We start from the raw sequence: 19649 nt of genomic DNA on the forward strand, positions 1-19649 counted from the left end.
ATTTCCCATATTGTTCCATATTTTCTGGGTAAAATCTTAGTGAACCCAAATTGGACATTCAGATTTCGATCGAATCGATGTATCGTCACTTTAATCGATGCTTTGTCGGTTTTTTATACCCAGACTACTAAATTTGTCTGGACTATTATAATTGAAATAATTGAGAAAATATATACTTTGCAAAAATGTTTTAATTTAAAAGTAATAAAGTATTATTAAGAATTACGTTGACTTAAAGACGTTTTTTTTAAATAAAAAATATATGTACGTCAAATGCACATATGACTGATTGTTTCACATAAAAAACTATTAATAAAGTAATAATTACTTACGCTCAATCATTAATATCATTCACTGCAGCTAAGTTCTGCTGAGCAACTGACAAATATTATTGATTAATCACAATTATAATTGATAAATTATATGTTCTTTATAGCAACGAACACCTTTTCATACATAATTTTCAAGTGTGAAGTGTATATGTATAATTATGTTTTGGAAATAATCAACAATAATGTGTTGGAACGTTTGTGGATCAACAATGATCGGATAGTTGCCCGCAAGTATTTGCAAATAATTTGTTGTACTTATATGATTAAATTATTAGTTAATTCAGTAGCTATTTTGAGCAATTAATTGTACAGCTGAGGTGAGCATCAGCACATAATTGAAATTAAATTATAAAATAATTAAAAGCAAACGGTAATTAAAATGCCTAATGCGAAGATTTTTTTATTGGATTTGCAAAAAGTCATGTGATTATTATTGTTGATTTTGGTATCTTCATATAATGCTTTATAATTATTTTATGTCTGTATGTAATATAGAAGCACCACATATTATGCCTCTTTAAAGCATTTCTCTTCCTTGTCGCCAATTGCCGCTAAATTTAACTTCCGGAACTAAATAAAAAAGAACAGCATTACTACAAGTACCTACTATGTACTATGAGGCTGTACTAAACATATGTAATACTAACTAACTATAAATTATAGCTTTGAAAGGAAAAAAATAAAATGCTTTAATTGTAAATGTGTATGGTTTTAATTTCTACAAGACAGCCAAAAGTCGCCTGAAGACATTTTATTAAGTTTAATGTTGGTAGTTAAGTCTTTTGTGGCAAACAACACCAAGGTTACCATATCAAGAATTTGCTGCGGCTCTAACAGCGATGTTATTTTTTAATGCAATTCACTTTTTATAAACACACCGAAAATTAAAACCGAAATTGTGATTAATTAAATGCGAGCGCATTCGTTACTTAGTAAACTCATTTAGTAGGTAGCAATACATGCATCACTTGGAAAACACATTATATTGCGGTACTCACATGTAAACAGTAATGAGGGGATGTTAATCATTACTTAAAACATAAACACAAAAATATTTTGATTATTACATGAGATAAAAAAAGCAATTCTTAAACTAATTTGTAATCTAAATTCACTACATTACCATAATTACCATTACAGTAACGTATACGTAACCTGTAACATTGCTTAAAATACAAACATATAATTTTTGGTTTTTACATAAAATAACTATTGCAATTCTTCAACTAATCCCTAGTTGAAAACAACGGTAAACAACCGCATTAACATAATTACCATTACAATCACGTCTACGTAACCGGAAGGCATCCGGATTTTCATTTGGCAGACGACAGGCAACTCGACAGCATTCCTCAAATTTATTTAGGGACTATTTTCTGTTGCTACGACAGCAACAGCAACTACAGTAGAACTCGTTTGGAGATAGTTCAAATAAATAAATAATAAATGAGCTAAATAAAATATTCAAAAATACATGTAATTATGTAACATACTTGTTTTGGTATAAACATAAACTAGGTATTGTTTACGAATTAAAATTAGAATCTCTTTAGAGAGTTGTATTAGAATTCATTTAGAGAATTAAAATTCTTGGGATAGAAGAAATATGTACCGTTTTGCTTTATTTTCTGTTTTTTTTTTGTTTGTCAAGTAGTCGTTCTTTAAAAACAAATAATAGAGAAAGGAAGGTAGGAGAGTCACCTTGCAATTTTCCGTACTTTGTTGTTATTGGACAGATTATATTTACGCTTGTGTTTTTAAGTTAGTTCATAATTTACAAACCGTTTCAAAAATAAAGATGTACTAAAAATCGATTAATTCAGTAAAGGTTCGTTAAAAAATTCATCTGAAATCTTTACAAGCGGCAATGTTCGGGTTTTGGTTCGGCTGAATTATTTAAGGAAAATGTCAGCTCAGTTAACGGGTAAAAAAAATCGTTTTTCTGAGACAAAATCGGTCATGCCTCTGGCGGTCATGTCTTATTCTTAAACGGGCAGCTATCATTGCAAAGTAAATACCGTTCTTCATCCGATATTTAGGGATTATTCCTTAAAAAAATGGTATTAGAAAAATCCTTTTGACAATTGTGATTATTCATAGCACAGGTCCACAAAAAAAAAATCGATGAAAGGTTCCTTTGACCAAACATGGTGTAACAAATGTATTTTGGGCCGCTGAAATCGAATCTGAAGCCCGTTTTGCTCCATCACGTCAGGATTTTTTCTAACCTCAAAATACATGTCGGATTTTACTTGACAGAAGGATTTAGCTTAATTTTGGGATAGAGGGGTTTTGAGGGGTCCCTGATTACGAAATTAAAGACAAATTTACAAAATACAAAATGGCGGATCCAATATGGCTGTCGGATGCATGAAAGTTTATTTAATGTTCACAAAACTTAGTATATATCTAGAAGTTTTTAGGGCCGCTGCCCATAAATTATATCGTGTGCCTGCATCCAGGTCACCTCCACGTGGTGACGGCGGGCAACGGAGTTGTTCCGTGACCCGGCAGAGTCCCTAGATCACGCTCCTTAAGGTGAGTCTTCAATGGGTTTAGTTGTACGTGTACGTGACCCTAATACCATTTTAGACGCACCTTTACGGCGTCATGATAGGCACACGAAAAATAAGTACGATGCAAAATAAGTACGAGTCGGAACCCCAGTATCGGGGGCTGGACAGGGTAAGAAAGCGGGCCCGCAGGCGTCGTCAGCAAGCAACCGCAGCTCTACATTGGTATAATGCTACAAGAAAAATATTTTGCAAAATGAAAGACAATTTCTGTGTCTTTTGTGGAGAATACGTTATAAGTAAAATCCGAAAAAAATTTACAGATACACTAAAATCTAGCTATACGAAAGTTTTCGGCATAGAAACTAGTGACATCGTCAATGATTGGACTCCAAAAGAGATATGCCTGAGATGTTCATTGCAACTGAAAAAACGCAATAAACAAACGTTTGCTTCTCCAATGATCTGGGTATATAGCTGAATGCAAGTAATTGTAAAATAAAGGAAGTCCTGAACTAATATTAGCAATTGCTTTTGAAAATCTGATTTCAAAATCATAGTTAGCGAGCTCAAAAACTCACAGATACTACGTCTTGTAAAAATCCATATTGGATTTTCTATTTTGTATTTTGAAAATCTGACTTTAAATAAGTGATCAGCGACCCTAAAAACTCCTCTATCCCAAAATTAAGCTAAATCCATTAATATTTTTAATTTTTTTTCTCTCAAGTAAAATCCGAAATGTATTTTGAGGTTAGAAAAAAATCCTGACGTGATGAAGCAAAACGGACTTCAGATTCGGTTTCTGCGGCCCAAAATACATATCATACACCATGTTTGGTCAAAGGAACCTTTCATCGATTTTTTTTTATGAACCTGTGTAGACAATAAGCGAAAAAGACGAAACAGAATTGAGAGTCCTATAACTTTGAATAATAGACACCTTTGAATTACACATATGATAAATCGTAGCAAGCTTAAATTACAATATTATTTGATCGGGTTTTTCTCTTCAGTCTTTATTCAACATATTGATAAAAGGAAACGAAAACCATAATTGAGGAGGCTATAAAATTATCGCTAGTGATAACGGCAGCTTAATATCAAATACGCCATCATCGAATTCAGAAGAGGCTTCAAAGAACCACTTCATTTATTATTTATACGAAAAAACAAACATCTATTTGCCATCTCATGATGCCGCTATCAGAACAACGACTACACGACAGAATAACATATTATCAAAAACTTGGGGTAAAAGGAATTTCCAAAATAATTCACCAAAATAAAAATACAAATAATGATAATATATTCATCTACGAGTAAGTACTTATGTCTGTATTTGTTAAATAATGCAAATTTTCGACACATAAAAACGAGTTAAGTAATTGCTTCCAGCTTCATAAGCTTTGAATTAATAGTTAATTAATTATTAAATAATAATATTTTTTTACAGCTTTTACCGCACAAAGCTCCACTGCCATTGGTTGAATGCTTTAAAACAGAAATTAAAGAAGTCAGCATGTTTGTCGAATCATTAAAAATTTAAAAAGTGCATCGTCTACTATAGACGTCATCAAAGAAGGTGCTCAACGGAGACGCGCTTGTTTTGTAGAATTTAATTAAAATAATAAACATGCCAAACAGGTGTGAGAGCTTTCATATTTTATGCATGGCATTTTATTATACATAAGTATAATATTTTTCCTACATACAGACAGAAATATTTATGCGCATAAATCATAATAAGAACACCTTATTCAGAGCATTATGATACATCAAAGCTTCTAACTTCTGATGACTTTTGCAAATCCGCTTGGCCAATAGCTTTCTAAGTATTTTTGAATGAATCAGTCGCTTTGTGCGCTGCTGCTGCTGATCTTTCGCGGTTTCTTCTACCACAAGTTTCTTCCGTCTTCTTCATTTATTTGTGTGGTTTTTTCTATAATTTCTAGTTTTCGGATGAACAGTTTGTAGTCAAAGTAAATCGTTGGTTTGAAGATATCTGGTTTACAACAATAGCAAACTAAGTACATATAACAATAGACAAGGCTTCCGAACACATTAATGTAGGCCTAAATATTATGATATTTTTTTTAAACACGTGTATCTACGAATTCGTTGCGTATGCAACTGACCCTAAAAATGGGATGTTCCTCAAGTTTTAAGCCATCTTCAAACAGCAGTTGTATATTATGAGAATTTATTTGATACAAAAAACAAACTGCGAGGTTTCACATTATCTACTGAGAGTTAGCCACAGTAAGGAATTGTAGTTATTCTCATTTTATGTTGTGTCTCGACCGAAATTTAAATCATCAAGTTGTAGTGAATTACTCAATGAATGGTTTAGTATCTCAGAGTATAACAGATCTGAGTGTTTCAAAACTTGAACTTAGAACTGTCGAATTGTACGAACTACACTAATTCACCTCATCATTACAATGTGATTCCTTAATTGGCGTTGAACCGTTTAGCCGGTTATAGCCGTATCGATGAGAGCGCGCCACTCCTCTCTTTCTTTCGGCGCCAGTTGGAGATTCCAAGTGTAACCAGGTCGCTCTCCACCTGGTCCCACCACCTGGTTTATTCGCTGAACTATGTCAATGTCGTCGTATAACTCGTACAGCTCATCGTTATATCGTCTGCGGTATTCGCCGTTGCCAATGTTCTGAGGACCATAAATCTTGCGCAAAATTTTTCTCTCGAAAACTCCTAGTGTCGTCTCATCTGATGTTGACATCGTCCAAGCTTCTGCACCATAAAGCAGGACGGGAATGATAAGCGACTCGTAGAGTCTGATTTTGGTTCGTCGAGAGAGGACTTTTCAATTGCCTACTCAGTCCAAAGTAGCACCTGTTGGCAAGAGTGATTCTGCGCTGGATTTCCTTAATGGTATACTCTTTATTATATTTCTGTCATATGTAGTCTTTATCGAACAATTCAAATCTCCAGGAATCGACTTTCATCATAACCCTGTAATTTTTACAATTGACGTTGTGAATCTTAACACGTTCGGTTTCCGAAAAGTAAGAATTCTGTTGCCTAGAACCTCGAGATTATCATAAAGACAGGCGTTGGACAATGGGACCGGCATTGAAGTTTATCGACAGATCTTGGAATATTTTCAGGTAACATTACGAAAATTCGGAAAAAGTCAAACTTGTTTATTATTTTAAATCGAAGTATCTCGAGTTGTCAAAATTTTACCAATTCTACAAAATATTGGAATAAGGAGAACAATGAGTAACATATATTGGTAACCACAAAAGTGACCGAACTAAAGAAAGAAGAGGAGAAGAAAAGACGAGCTCGAAACTGCATACTTATTTAGACCCTTTTTCAATTAGTTGTTTGGAAAAGGTAACGGTAATTCCTAGTATGATTCCCTTTCGAAATTTAAATGTGGTCGGCAAATCTTTGTTAGTAAACATTTAGGTCCACCTTATCGAACACAGATAAATGCAACATGCATATTGATATAACAACTATATATAAATATGTATGTATTACCTATGTATATGAATGCACACATGTAAAATCAATCCAATTTGAAGTGAGCATTGTGGTGATCATTGTAATGCGCTTAACATACATACGGCAAAATAGAGCCAGCAACCGAAGGTGAAAATCGAAGAGCGCCCTTAATTTAGTTATACAATCATGCATTTGCAATTAAATATGCCATTATATGCTTATGCGCTTGTATACGTGTGTGTGTGTGTGTGTGTGTGTATATGCGCTGCTACCAAATGCATATTGTTAATTTGGTAATTTTCATTAGGGTGAGCCTTATATGCGATGCAGTTTATTATTGTTTGGCACGTTTTTTTTTGTAGGTGTATGAAGAGGGGGTCATAAATATACGTTTAATGAGATGATTTTCCGAATTTGGTTTGAAAAATGCTTTTTAAAAAAATAACGGTATCATAATTTTCGAAATGAATGTGGTAGGTAGGTAGATAGGAGTGCTACCATATCATTTTATGGCCCAATTAGCACTAGATGTGCCATTTTGATACACTATTCGCAGACCTTATAATTTACTGTTATCCCGTTTCATCTTTCCGTTCAAACCACTTTGTGTTTTCGGTGAAGCTACTTATATCCGATATGCTTTTAGTTGATATCCATTCAAGGCTTGATGCCCGATGGCTTCCAAGTGTCCTGTGTCGGATCTGCGATAGGGCTGGACATTCACAGAGAAAATGGAAAATTGTTTCCTTATTTCCCTCCAGTTCACAGCCTCGACAAATGTTATTAAAGGTCACGCCCATTTTCATTGCATGTTCTCCAAAATGAATGTTGAGCTCTCTTTTGATCGTTCCTAGCGGGCATAGTATTGGCTCAGCTTCGGATTCGTCTAGAACGGCTCCTGCTTTTGCCATGTGACTCACTCAGAAAAAAGTTCGAAAACAGTACTTGTTTGTAACGAGATGGAAAAAGACCTTTGTGAAGACATGTACATTTTTAGGTTAATGCGATTTATCTGATTATTTATTTTCGATCTCTCTTTCATCATTATCTATATCATTTAATCATTATTTATATCTCCAACTACCGTTTTTATATAAAGTCCTTAATGATTAAAGTTAGACTAATTTGAAACAAAATATAGTTGAGACATAACGCACATTTATGGTAAAAAAATTATCTTTGCGATCTAAAATCATTTTCATAAATATGAGCATTAAAAATCACATTTTATTGCCCATTCACGTACATAAATATCATAAATTTTCAAAAATTGATGAATCACCCTAATAAATTCACGGTTGCGCTTATTGTTTGGGAATATGAAAAGTGTTACATTTGCTAATACGTTTCTGTGGTTATTTTCAAAAAATTATGTTGAATCATATTAACCAAAGCTACAATAATTACCACCAATTTTTTCTGGTGAAATATCAGAGTTGATGTAAAATTCGCTATTTGGAAAAAAAAATACGAGTTAAGCAAGTTTTAATTAAATCACCATATTAATATGTATATTCGTTGATGTTTCGCCCATAGCGTATGTGCTTTACCTTTATTTTGGTCTCGATGTGGCACTCGAACACAGAAATGTGCCTAACTGTAAGCTAATGTACATACAAGTTTATACAAGTTTTTCAAAAGCAGCCAAGCCGTTATTTTCTTTAACGCACTGTTAAAATGCATCCGGTAATTTGCTGCTGCGGAGCTTTTCCGAGCGCTGTACAAAGCAGCGTCAATGATGAATTAATTATAGCAATGAATCTGACCTAATAAATACGACGTGTATTATAAGAGAACTTTATACGAATCTTATCTAATATGAGAGCTTAACCTTTCATTGGATTGTTAGACGAACTCTTTATGAAATTGAGTACAAAAATCCGTTGTAAATTTAACAAGGTTGTTATAATGCATTCAACCCCTAAAATATCAACTAAAACCGAAACAAGTAAGGAAGGTGTAAGTGCGGGTGTAACCGAACATTTTGTATTCTCGAAATTTATTTATTTGATTTTATTAAAATAACATAGAGTTTGGCCCATATATTCGGATAAAGCACACTAGAATAACGAAAATCAAAATATGTACATAGAATATGGAAGCTGTGGCAAATTCTCGATCGATCGATTTCAACTATTTTTGCCAAAAAGCTACATTATATCGAAGATTTTACGTTTACTTGATTTAAGAAGATCATTTTAAGCTATATCACATTATTATTATATATTAACCGATGGAAATCCATATATGGTATATGGAGGCTACAGGAGGTATTGACCGATTTTGATAATTTTTTGACACAGAAAAAAATCATCACAGGCACTGAGGTCCTCATGTCCGATATATGAGGCCTGGGAAAGGTAGAGGGGATTTGGATAATTTTTAGATAAGCGATACCACAACTCCAATTTGGTATTTGTGCAAAGTTTGTTGAAATAGCTTTATTGGCGCTTAATTTAAATATTGTGAAATTATTGAAACAGATTGAAATCAAAATTTTGTTATATAGGAATTAAAGTTCTGCCTTGGATTAGAGTAAAAACCTTCATTACGAAACATATATGAAAAAATGTTCGTTAGGACTACATATACACTAGATATAAAAAATATGGAAATAAATTCAAAATTTCTCAAACTTATCTACCGGACTTACGGTCAAATGTCTCAATTCTTTATACGACCCCTATATACGAGTTTGGTTTCTAACATATCTCTAATAATTTTTTTCTAGAATTTGATCTCTTTAAAAAGAGTCTGATAGTGGCACAACAGAAATCGAATCTTCGAAAAGCGGGCCCGGAAGCAGCAACGTCCTTTACGTATAAATTCAATTGGGAAGAAAGTGCTCAAAACATATGAATTTTCCCAGTGAAGAAGATTGAAATAAAGGTTCAGACTGCGATTTTTATAAATTTAATAATCACAACGGTAAAATTTTAGTTCAATGAACACTAGAGACTTGGTTGCTACTGAGCAAAATTTTGAATTCCGATAACGTTATTTGAGTAGAGTTCATTCCACAATAAGTAGTGCTAAACATTATAGATTTTTGAAAAGGAAACCATTTTTGGAGTATTTTACAACAACAACAACATAAGTGTATTTCTCATATAGAAAAACTCATTAGTCATTTAAAAGTGTATTAAGAATTGTGATCCATTGGTTCATTCCACCATAAATTAGAGACAAAGTTAAGTCAAGCTCAGAACAAAAGTAAAATAGAAATATCATTATTTGTGAGTAATATATTATTATAATATTTTTATTATTAATATATTATTATAGATATTTTAATATTTGAGTGAAACTTTTTTTTGCGAGAAAATCACTATCAATCTTTATAAATGCCCAAATTTTTCCATATACGTACAGCCCGAGTTGCGTAAAACGAAATGCCGGAAGTGGACGCCACTAAACTTATGCCCGCATATACACTCGTACAGCTAGTTAATGCGTATAAAAATATATAATAAACACAAATATCGTATATCGTATAAAAGTTGTATTAAAATGCCACCGTCGCCACTGTCAAGAGCATCACCCGAAGCTGAGAGATTTGCAATCAAATTACCGTATAATGATGAACAAAGCAAGAAATTTTTACCGAAATTGTGTCTATTAATTATGGGTATTAGTGTTAATAAAAATATTAAGCCAGCATATTAATGTACTGTCATAATTCTAATAATCGCTTTAAATGTACATTATGATATTCTATTCTATTCGGCTTTTCCTCTGGAATTCCATTTTGCATTGCTGTATTAAATACAGAGAGAAATACATACATATATGTGATTGTATAATGATATGTGTTAAATACACAGTTACAGATAGTGAAACGAATTAGTTGATTTCAAAAATACCGACAGCGGAGCGCCGATTTGCATAGATATACCCCACATAGCTTAACACTACTTATATTATAGTACTAAACCAGTCTGAAACTAGCGGGTGTTAGGATAGCTGTTAAGTTAGGTTACTAATTAGATTACGCCCCCAATAAGCAACGCTCAAATTCTTACTGAAACTTCTTCTTATACCGAATAAGGATTGAGGTTTCACTAGGCCCTTCATTTGAAGCACTATAATAATACCATTAGTCTTTATAGTAGGGTATATATACATAATAGCATATCATATCACATAACTCATATACCCTACTTATACATTGAACCAGTCTGAAACCAGCGTAAGTTGGGATAGTATTTAGTACTCCCACCCTCAGCGAAATTTGAGAGAAATGAATGAGCAATGAGGTTTGACTAGGCCATTCAATTAAAGAAATATTAGCTATCTCCAGAGTAGGGTATATATAATATATAATAAAAATAATCTTAATAATTCTCAAGTTTGCTTTCGTTTGATTTTGATTGATTTAAATTAATTTTGCTTTGCTTTAGCACACTGCATTAAGTGAGATTATCCTCATCAATCGTGGAATTTCATGTTTACAGTTTAAGATATTTCAGGTTATGATAACTTGTGAAACCAACAAATTCGTTTATATCGGTATAAAGGGGGTTTTAATTAGGGCGAGTATCTATTTCACGTCTGTTAAGATAGTCTCTATAAAATAAAAACATATCAAATTTATAATAAAGAACTCATTGAGACGGAATTCGTTATATTTGTTAGTTGGCCAGGCAACGGCTTAATTTTTGATCTCCAATTACAATTTGTTACAAGTTTGCTAAACTTCATTAAAAAATATGCTCCATCATTCGGGAAATCTCTTGTAAAGTCGAAGATACATATATTTGGCTGAAAATAGTTACTTTTGTTTTATATTGGAGAGGTATCAGAAAGTTCCAGATTGAGATCCTCCATTCTTTTTTAATAAATTATGGAAATATTGGCGGTGATTTATATATAAAATATTTTCCCGGTTGGCTACGAGATTCCTACATTTACTACTGTAGTAGGCGAGGCCAATCCTTATCTTTAGAAAAAAGCACTCAATACTCAACCTTTGGTATGAGGCCTGTGAAAATAAGAGTTTTCTAGACTTGTTCGACCTATTTGTAATTACGAATCGTCTAAAATATTGTAATGGATCGCGGACGGAACGTTTCTATGATTTTAAAAACTTAGCGTTTTGCAAACAACCGTTAAGTAAAGAAAACTATTATACTTTGAGTGAACTATGTTTTCTCGAGAGTCGGCTCTACGTAGCCGGAATTATCAACTTGACGGTTTTCCTCAAAATTATGTGAGCAATGTTTTCTGATGCTACAATAACAACAGAACAAAATGTTAAAGGTTAAAAAAAATATTACATTATAAGATCGAACAGCCCTTATTGTGACACCCTTTAACAAATATTTTAAATTTGTAAAAATATATAATATTTAAATATGAAAAAAAAAATGAAAAAAAGAATCGATAAAACTATTTTTATGTTTATGATAAAAATATTTCTATGGATTTACATACAGACAATCATACATATATACATATCTATATCTACTAATGTTATTTTTATTATTTTTTTGTTAAATAAATACGCATACCACGTTCTCGACGCGTTTTTAAGCACTAGTTTAAAAGCATATTGTTTCATCCTCCTCGCCTCCAGCTATGCGACCAACGAAATATAATGTAATTCTATTCAACCGGTTACTGTACTGGTTACTAACAACATAATTAAATAAATACCAATCGATCTGAATGTTTTGTTTGCTATTTTTTTGTTTTTTGTCTATTTTTTTAAATTTATTTGCTATTCTTTTCATTATGTGTTCTTTTTGTTCTTTTGGTGTTTTTGTCTGCTGAATAGCACATCGTGTACATCGACAGCAAATATTGATAGGCAAACATAAATTGAATATGAAATAAAGCCACAACAACAAGAATACAGAAAATTATTAGTCATTTTGGTAGTGGGTTGCACCCGCATCCACCAACCACCAACCACTGACCACCAGTCAGCAGTCACCAAACACGCAACCACAGACCCACCGAGCTCATGCAACTAATCGAATTTAGTTTTTCTAGGCTTTTGTTGTTCAGTTACAATCATTTGTACTTGTTCCATGTTTTCATATCGACTTCTGTGACAAGTAACAAATAACGGCTGTAATTTGAAATCGTAAAATTATAAGCGCAAACAAACACACACACATAAGTTGAGTGGCGCTCGCATGAGAATGTGCCAACACAACATTGGTTGGAGTTGTCAGATTTTGCATTAGAAATAATTTTTAACTTTTTAAATGACAAAAGTAAACCTTGATGAAAATGCCATTAGCCCCAACGTAGTTGGAAGTGACGTTACTGACGTCAAAACACTAGTATATACATATGTACATACGCACATACAAGCTTATTTCTGTGTGTAGAGCTGTCTCTGGTGCCAAAGATGAAGGTGTCTGCTGTTAAAACACGACTCACATAGTTTCATTTGGCAGATCAGATTGACCACGCCGTAGCCTTTGACCTCGTTTAAAAATTGTTAACGCCAGTGTTATCAGCGAGAAACGAGATGTTCAATTTTCCAGTGTACTCACACACACTGAAGTACATATACATATGCATATGTATGTATGTATAGATATGCATTTTTGCTACAACAAATATATAATATATGTGTATGAGTTACAGAGATATTCATTTAAATATTTAAATATATACACATACATACAAACAACTGTATAGAGTGTGCGCCGTAGGTGGTTTCATGGCTGCAAGCTCAAAGCACTATTAGTTTAAAGTTCCGATCAGCGCGAATTCTAAATTACACAAAATAGGTAAGGAAGCGCTAAATTTGAATGCAACCGGATAATGGATCATGGAAATTTTAGAAATATTAAGATATTAGAAAAATATATATTAGATATTAAAGAAATATATATGCGAAATCAAATATGCATCTCAATTATGCCGGATTTTTTAAGATGTGAAAAATGTGATTTACTGATCGGTAAAAAAAAATTTTTATAAGAGTATACAGCTACTGGCGTACGCCGATGATATCGATATCATTGGAAACAACATCCGCGCCGTTAGTTCTGCTTTTTCCCGCCTGGATAAGGAAGCGAAGCTAATGGGTCTGGCGGTGAACGAGGACAAGACGAAATATCTCCTGTCATCAAACAAATAGTCAGGGCATTCGCGTCTTGGCTCCCTCGTCACTGTTGACAGTCATAACTTTAAAGTTGTAGATAATTTCGTATACCTAGGAACCAGCATCAACACCGATAATAATGTCAGCCTTGATATCCAACGCAGAATCACTCTTGCCAACAGGTGCTACTATGGACTGAGTTGGCTATTGAAAAGTAAAGTCCTCTCTCGACGAACAAAAACTAAACTCTACAAGTCCTTCATCAGTCCCGTCCTACTTTATGGTGCAGAAGCGTGGCCGGTGTCAACATCCGATGAGACGGCACTAGGAGTTTTCGAGAAAAAGGTTTTGCGGAAGATTTATGGTCCCTTAAACATTGGCAATGGCGAATACCGCAGAAGATGGAATGATGAGCTGCATGTGTTGTTCGACGACATAGACATAGTCCAGCGAATTAAAAGACAGCGGCTACGCTGGCTAGGTCAGGTTGTTCGAATGGACGAAAGTGCCCCAGCTCTGAAATTGTTGATGCAGTACCCGCTATTGGAAGCCGAGGAAGAGGGAGACCTCCACTCCGATGGAGGGACCAGGTGGAGAAGGACCTGTCTTCACTTGGTATTACCAATTGGCGCCAAACTGTCAAAAGGAGAGATGCGTGGCGTGCTGTTGTGGACTCGGCTATAACCGCGTAAGCGGTGTCTACGCCAGTCAAGAAGAAGAAGAATAACGAAGAAAGGAAAACTGCATTTTGGTATAAAAATTCTTTCATATAAGTACAGTTGAACTTCCCTAACTCTAATCACCATCCACAATCCACAAAAAAACTTCAGAGTTGGAGAGACTTCCGAGTTACGGGAGGTAATTTGTGTGAAATTTGCTTTCTATTGCCAATTCAAGGGTTCGAGTTATGGTAGTTCAACGGTATATATTTAGAAACTTATCTACTAAATGAGATGAAAAGTATTGGGTCTGCCCGAGAGATAGCGCCACTTTCAAAATACCGGAACAAAACTATACACAAACACTGCACTTGAGATGTGACATCACATATTTAACAATTATCAAAATCGGACTATAAATTTTCAAGACTCCAGATATCGAACAAGGGGACCTAAGTGTATGGGGCTAATGTAAAATCGGCAAATCATTCAGATATTTTTATATATCTTCTGTTGTTTCTTATTATAATATATCTCTGTGCCAAAAATGGGTGAAATCGGGTTATAACTTCCTCTATCATATACCTAATAATAGGGTTTTCGAACATCCGGTGAATCTTATACCGTGAATGTGGGTTAATAAATGAGATTAAGTCAGCACATAGTCTTATAATGTAGCTTGCTTGTGAAAATGGTTGAAATCGGTTCAGGAATTATATAAAATACATATATAATAATTTTCGTTATTCTAATGGGTTTTATGCCGATACATAAATTAATTGGGAGAATATAAAATGCACGGTTACACCCTATCTTGGTCCTTTCTATCTTACTTTTAACACTACTTTTACGGATGTTGATTATATAACTATTTTTATTTAACTGAAGTGAGCCGATAATGCGAAATGAAGGGGTCGAAGATATTCAAGATTCCTTCAAGATACCTCTGCTGTTTTTTAGGATGGTAAAAAGTGAATTTCGGATTTTGTTAAACAATTCTTTACGGACGATTTCACGCCTAAGTACAGATTTGTTAAATTTCTTGGTAACCATACCAGCAAAAATTATGAAAAGTATTTAAAGATGACCACAATTACTAATAACTCTGGAAAATAAAATAACAAAATGATTTTCAAGTATAAAATCTCGTTCTTTAAGTCAACAAGGATCCCGTCCTTTGTATAGAAATATAACTCTTAAATGCTTTTTGGCTGTTTTGTTTTACAATTCAGACCTTTCATTTCTAGAGCGTCTTTCTTCTAAAGAATAATGTATTTGGTGTGTTAAACAATAACGGTAATTTTAGTTTTTTGAAAAATATATTTATTCATTCGTGTACTTTAATGTTGTCGCCTTTTAAATAATCTCAAACTATATAGCCATTGGCTCTTTCAACGATTTCTCGCATTTTTGTAAAACGACGACTTTTTAAGGTTCCCTTTATTTTTGGAAATAGGAAAAAGTCACACGGAGTCGTAACTATTGGGAGGCTGTGGCATCGTTACAGTATTGTTTTTGGTCAAGAATTCACAAACAGGCAATAATGAAGTGTGAGTTCTTAACAAACAAAAAGCTAAGCTCATAAAAACTGGTCTAACTATTTGCGGCTGCTACAGACAAATTAAGCAATGAATGCAGCTGACATGTTTAACGTACTTCAGGGGGATGTACTGATGTATATCAACATGATAATAAAAAAATGACAATTGGACTATCCAAAACCGCAAAATTTTAAATTCCCGTTATTATTTTAAATATGTTTTCCAGAAATCCCCTAGGTTTACCATCACATATAGCAAACAGAAAAAAATATAATAAATCTTTTTAAATGAATGAAGTCCAAGGTCATTGAAAAGTTGATGTTTTCGTAGCATATCCGAGAGAATGAAACGAATTCTAACATTTTTTCTGTTTCTTCTCGTGAATATTAGGTTCATCGTGACCGATTTAAAATGTATGAGCTATATAAAGAACTATAAATTCAAAAGTTTAATTATATTTTAGTTTCCTATTATTTATGCCTTCTATTTACACGCCACTAGATACAACGCTACTGCTCTTTTGAAACACCCCGATTTTTATCTTTCAACTTAACTTCTTTGCCTTGCCCATTATCTACATTTTTGGAAGTGATCTTTTCATACATTCTCGGATCGGGAATAATCGGTACTGGCGATAACTTGTTGTCCACACCATAAAAGCAACCATTCAATACCAAACGTCTTGGCGTAATAGGTCTAAAATATACATATGTACATATTACTGTATTAAATAATATACATGAGCAATTTACACTTTCTGCTTATCGTTGTAGAGTCGTATGCGTATGTAATTTTTGGGTATTTTCGTTAAAAACTTTTGCCAACGCAAACGCAAATATTCATTTTCCTTCAATGATAAAACCTTCTCGCGATGATCATTCTTGAAGGACAACAATGGCAGCACTCGGTAATAATCAGTTTCATACTCGGCACTTTGTAGCTTACTGGCTTGATCTAATTTATCCTTTTCGGTTTCCACGACATCCGATTCGGTTTCGAAAATGGCGCTCAGCGTTTGTGGTAAATCATAATTTGGCTCACACATAGAAAAATGCGTCATGTTTTATTCAATTTAAGGGGATTATTTGTGTGTTTATTACGTTGAATTTGTACAAAATCGGGTTATATCTCAATATATATCACAGAATGCAAATTGAAATTTGTGTTTGAAAGTGATCGTGAAAGTCAGATAATAATGAAGTAAAATTGAATTGGTTGCTTTAATTTGTTTGAAATTTGCAGTAAAAGTAATGAAGAGTAAAAAATACTAAAGCAATATAAACTAATAAGCAAAAACAAATAATATACGATTATGGTTTGATAAGGCTGTGATTTTTTCTCTTCTGTGGGATGTTAATATTGAAACAAAATTGAAATGGTTGCTTTAATTTATTTAAAACTTGCAGTAAAATTAATTAAAATACAAAATATGAGCTAAAATGAAAATTAATACGACGATTGTTTGATAAATCAGTAAGTTTTTCACTTCCTTACGATATTTAGAGTTAGTTACACCATTTGGCTTATGTTTTTGTTGTTGATGTAGCATTAAACTTAACTCAAATAATATGTGTGTCGCCACTGAGAGGATAGCCTCTAACCGGATACAAATCGGTAACCGGTGCGGTCGTATAGAACCGCGTTTTTGGTGCGAACGATCATTTAATTTTCATTTAACAACTTTGAAAACCGTAATAAAAAAGGCAATTAATATAAAAATTGCAATTTGACTTACTTGGTTTTCGCAAAAAAATTATAAATTGTAAGTTGACCAGCTACACGCAAACATATTCACATATATAACATCATCAATGACTCCATTGAATAGAAAAATATTTTCACTTATGCTCAACTTGCGTCTAAAAAAATAAAATAGTTTAGTATTCGCCTTCAAAAATATACAAACATACATATGCACATATTACGCATTTTTTCTTTTCTGCTTAGTGTTTAGCAAACCAAACAATAAAGTTAGCATGTCATCATAACTGAATAACTGATCATTATTAAAGAAAACAGCTCACTTCTCTATACTCAGCTCGAAATCATTAATTAGTTTAATATGTATGTTTTTGTAGAAAATTCGAAAAAATACAAATTAAAAAAAACACAAGTGATTAAAATACCAATTGCGAATTCCTTTTTTGTTAAACATATGCATTCATGCGCGTATACATACATACAAGTATTTATTTATAGTAATACCACATGCTGAGTCATACAATTCATTAACCACTGCCAGCACTAAATATTCGCTTAAAATATATTAATCACACAATTCTAATTCACAAATATACATATGTACATAATTATATACAAGTGAACATACATATTAGTGTATTTGTAACGCCAACACACAATGGATCAATCAATACAGATAAGCAAATTGATTTGAATGCACAATTCGTCAGATTCAGGGGAAAACCAAAAACTTCAGTGAAGCATCCGTTTCACAATAGCGATTATTTTCATTTATTATTGCATAAGTATGTATTGTATATATATATGAATGTATATAGCAATCTTTGTATGCTTATATATGAGTGAGAAACCTTAAGTTATTTATTGATATTTGTGGTCAAAAACCAGGCTGGATTCTCTCAATTATCTAACTTTTAACCCGGATCAGAAATAAAACATTCTCACATATATTTTCTTATTTATATCGTCATGCTTGTAGGGGAAGAATACGTAACTTTCCCAAGCTTCTGAGATTTTATACTTAAAAGTGTTAATAAATCGTTTAATTATTCTAATTAATAGCGTTAGTAAACTTGCGTGTTTCTACTTTTTTAATAGAGATATGCATGTACATTGTACATACATATGTATTTACATGCCTTGTTAAACACACATTAGGATATACACATCGGTTCAATACAAAATCTAGTCTGCTATTTGTTTTTTTGATTTGTTATATATAATATATGTATCTACATTTGCATGTATGTATGTATATGAACTTATTCAATAAAAATGCAAAAATATATATTGGTATAACCCCCCATTCACTAAAATTAAATTAAAGGATTTCAGTATACAAACGCAGTGACTATTATAAAAAGTTGAAGTGTGGTTTTCACATTTCACCACGCATTATTCAAAAATATAAGTTTCTGACTTTGCATAACCTTATCGATGCCACCAAAAAGGTTAGAAGTATAACAATGAATGAATTACTCATAATATGACGAACTCTCAACAAAACAATAAAGAACGGACCAATAGTTATACTGAATACATATTCTCAACTACTTCCGTTCGCTTCGCTTTAATTTATATGAGCGCATACTCGAGGAGTTACCCAAACAGCATATACATACATACTATATATTTATTTACAAGTTCCACTTTTAGTTGCTTTTTAAACTATTTTTTGGAAGGTCCTGTAGATATTTCAAAAGACTTCAAATATTTCTATATGTGTGTATTATCTATATATTCATGTAACTAACCTTACTTTCACCAGCTGTCACGCTCAGTTCCGGCGCACTTGAGCCGGCGGAACTGAAGGAAAACATCCGTTCAAGTGGAAGCTGCAGTTTGTGGGTAAGCATGAGTAAATTCAGATATACATTGTTAAGCAACTGCAATTTAAATGCATGAGACTTATAAAATTAAAACGGTGAATAGCGTCTTCTGCTTTATTCCTTCAAAAACGGCACCCTACATAAGTGAACTAATTCATGCACTTTGGCGTTGTATCCCTTCTTTTTAACTTTGCGTTCACTTTATATAATAATATATACATGTTTAATAAATATATTATTATGAGTATATAAATATATTATTTGCACATATTTTATTATTTTAAAACTTTTCTGAAATATCGCGCTTTTAAATAAAATTTGGCTTCAATAAAGTGCTGCCAGACTTATGCGAAATATCTACTGTCAGAGTAATTATGATTAAAATATTTTTTATATAAACAATAGCAAAATCCATCCAAGGCTTAAAATATATAGATATATTTTTTTTAAATGTATTTTTTATATTAAACATTTTTAAAATGTGTAGCATAATACACCCAAAGTTCAAAATCTTAATTGAAATATATTGCATGT

At 32.8% G+C, this 19649-nt stretch overlaps 2 protein-coding genes across 2 annotated transcripts in view; both read right to left on the reverse strand.

The window, feature by feature from the left end:
• The window catches only part of LOC105214542 (inactive serine protease scarface), a 58475-nt gene extending 39200 nt beyond the window's left edge, over nucleotides 1-19275 (reverse strand). The window contains exon 1 of the mRNA XM_054234534.1: nucleotides 19041-19275. The gene's annotated coding sequence lies outside the window, so the exon portion shown is untranslated. The remainder of the gene's footprint in view (nucleotides 1-19040) is intronic.
• LOC105214501 (uncharacterized) lies at nucleotides 16011-16809 on the reverse strand. Its single transcript, XM_011187974.3, has 2 exons — nucleotides 16338-16809; nucleotides 16011-16281 (listed from the first exon to the last, which is right to left on the reverse strand). The coding sequence occupies exons 1-2, from the start codon at nucleotides 16643-16645 to the stop codon at nucleotides 16095-16097; spliced, it is 495 nt and encodes a 164-aa protein (XP_011186276.1). The 5' UTR covers nucleotides 16646-16809; the 3' UTR covers nucleotides 16011-16094.
• Nucleotides 19276-19649: the final 374 nt, after the last annotated feature.

Source organism: Zeugodacus cucurbitae, chromosome 6 (assembly GCF_028554725.1).
Source record: "Zeugodacus cucurbitae isolate PBARC_wt_2022May chromosome 6, idZeuCucr1.2, whole genome shotgun sequence".
Taxonomy (NCBI): domain Eukaryota; kingdom Metazoa; phylum Arthropoda; class Insecta; order Diptera; family Tephritidae; genus Zeugodacus; species Zeugodacus cucurbitae.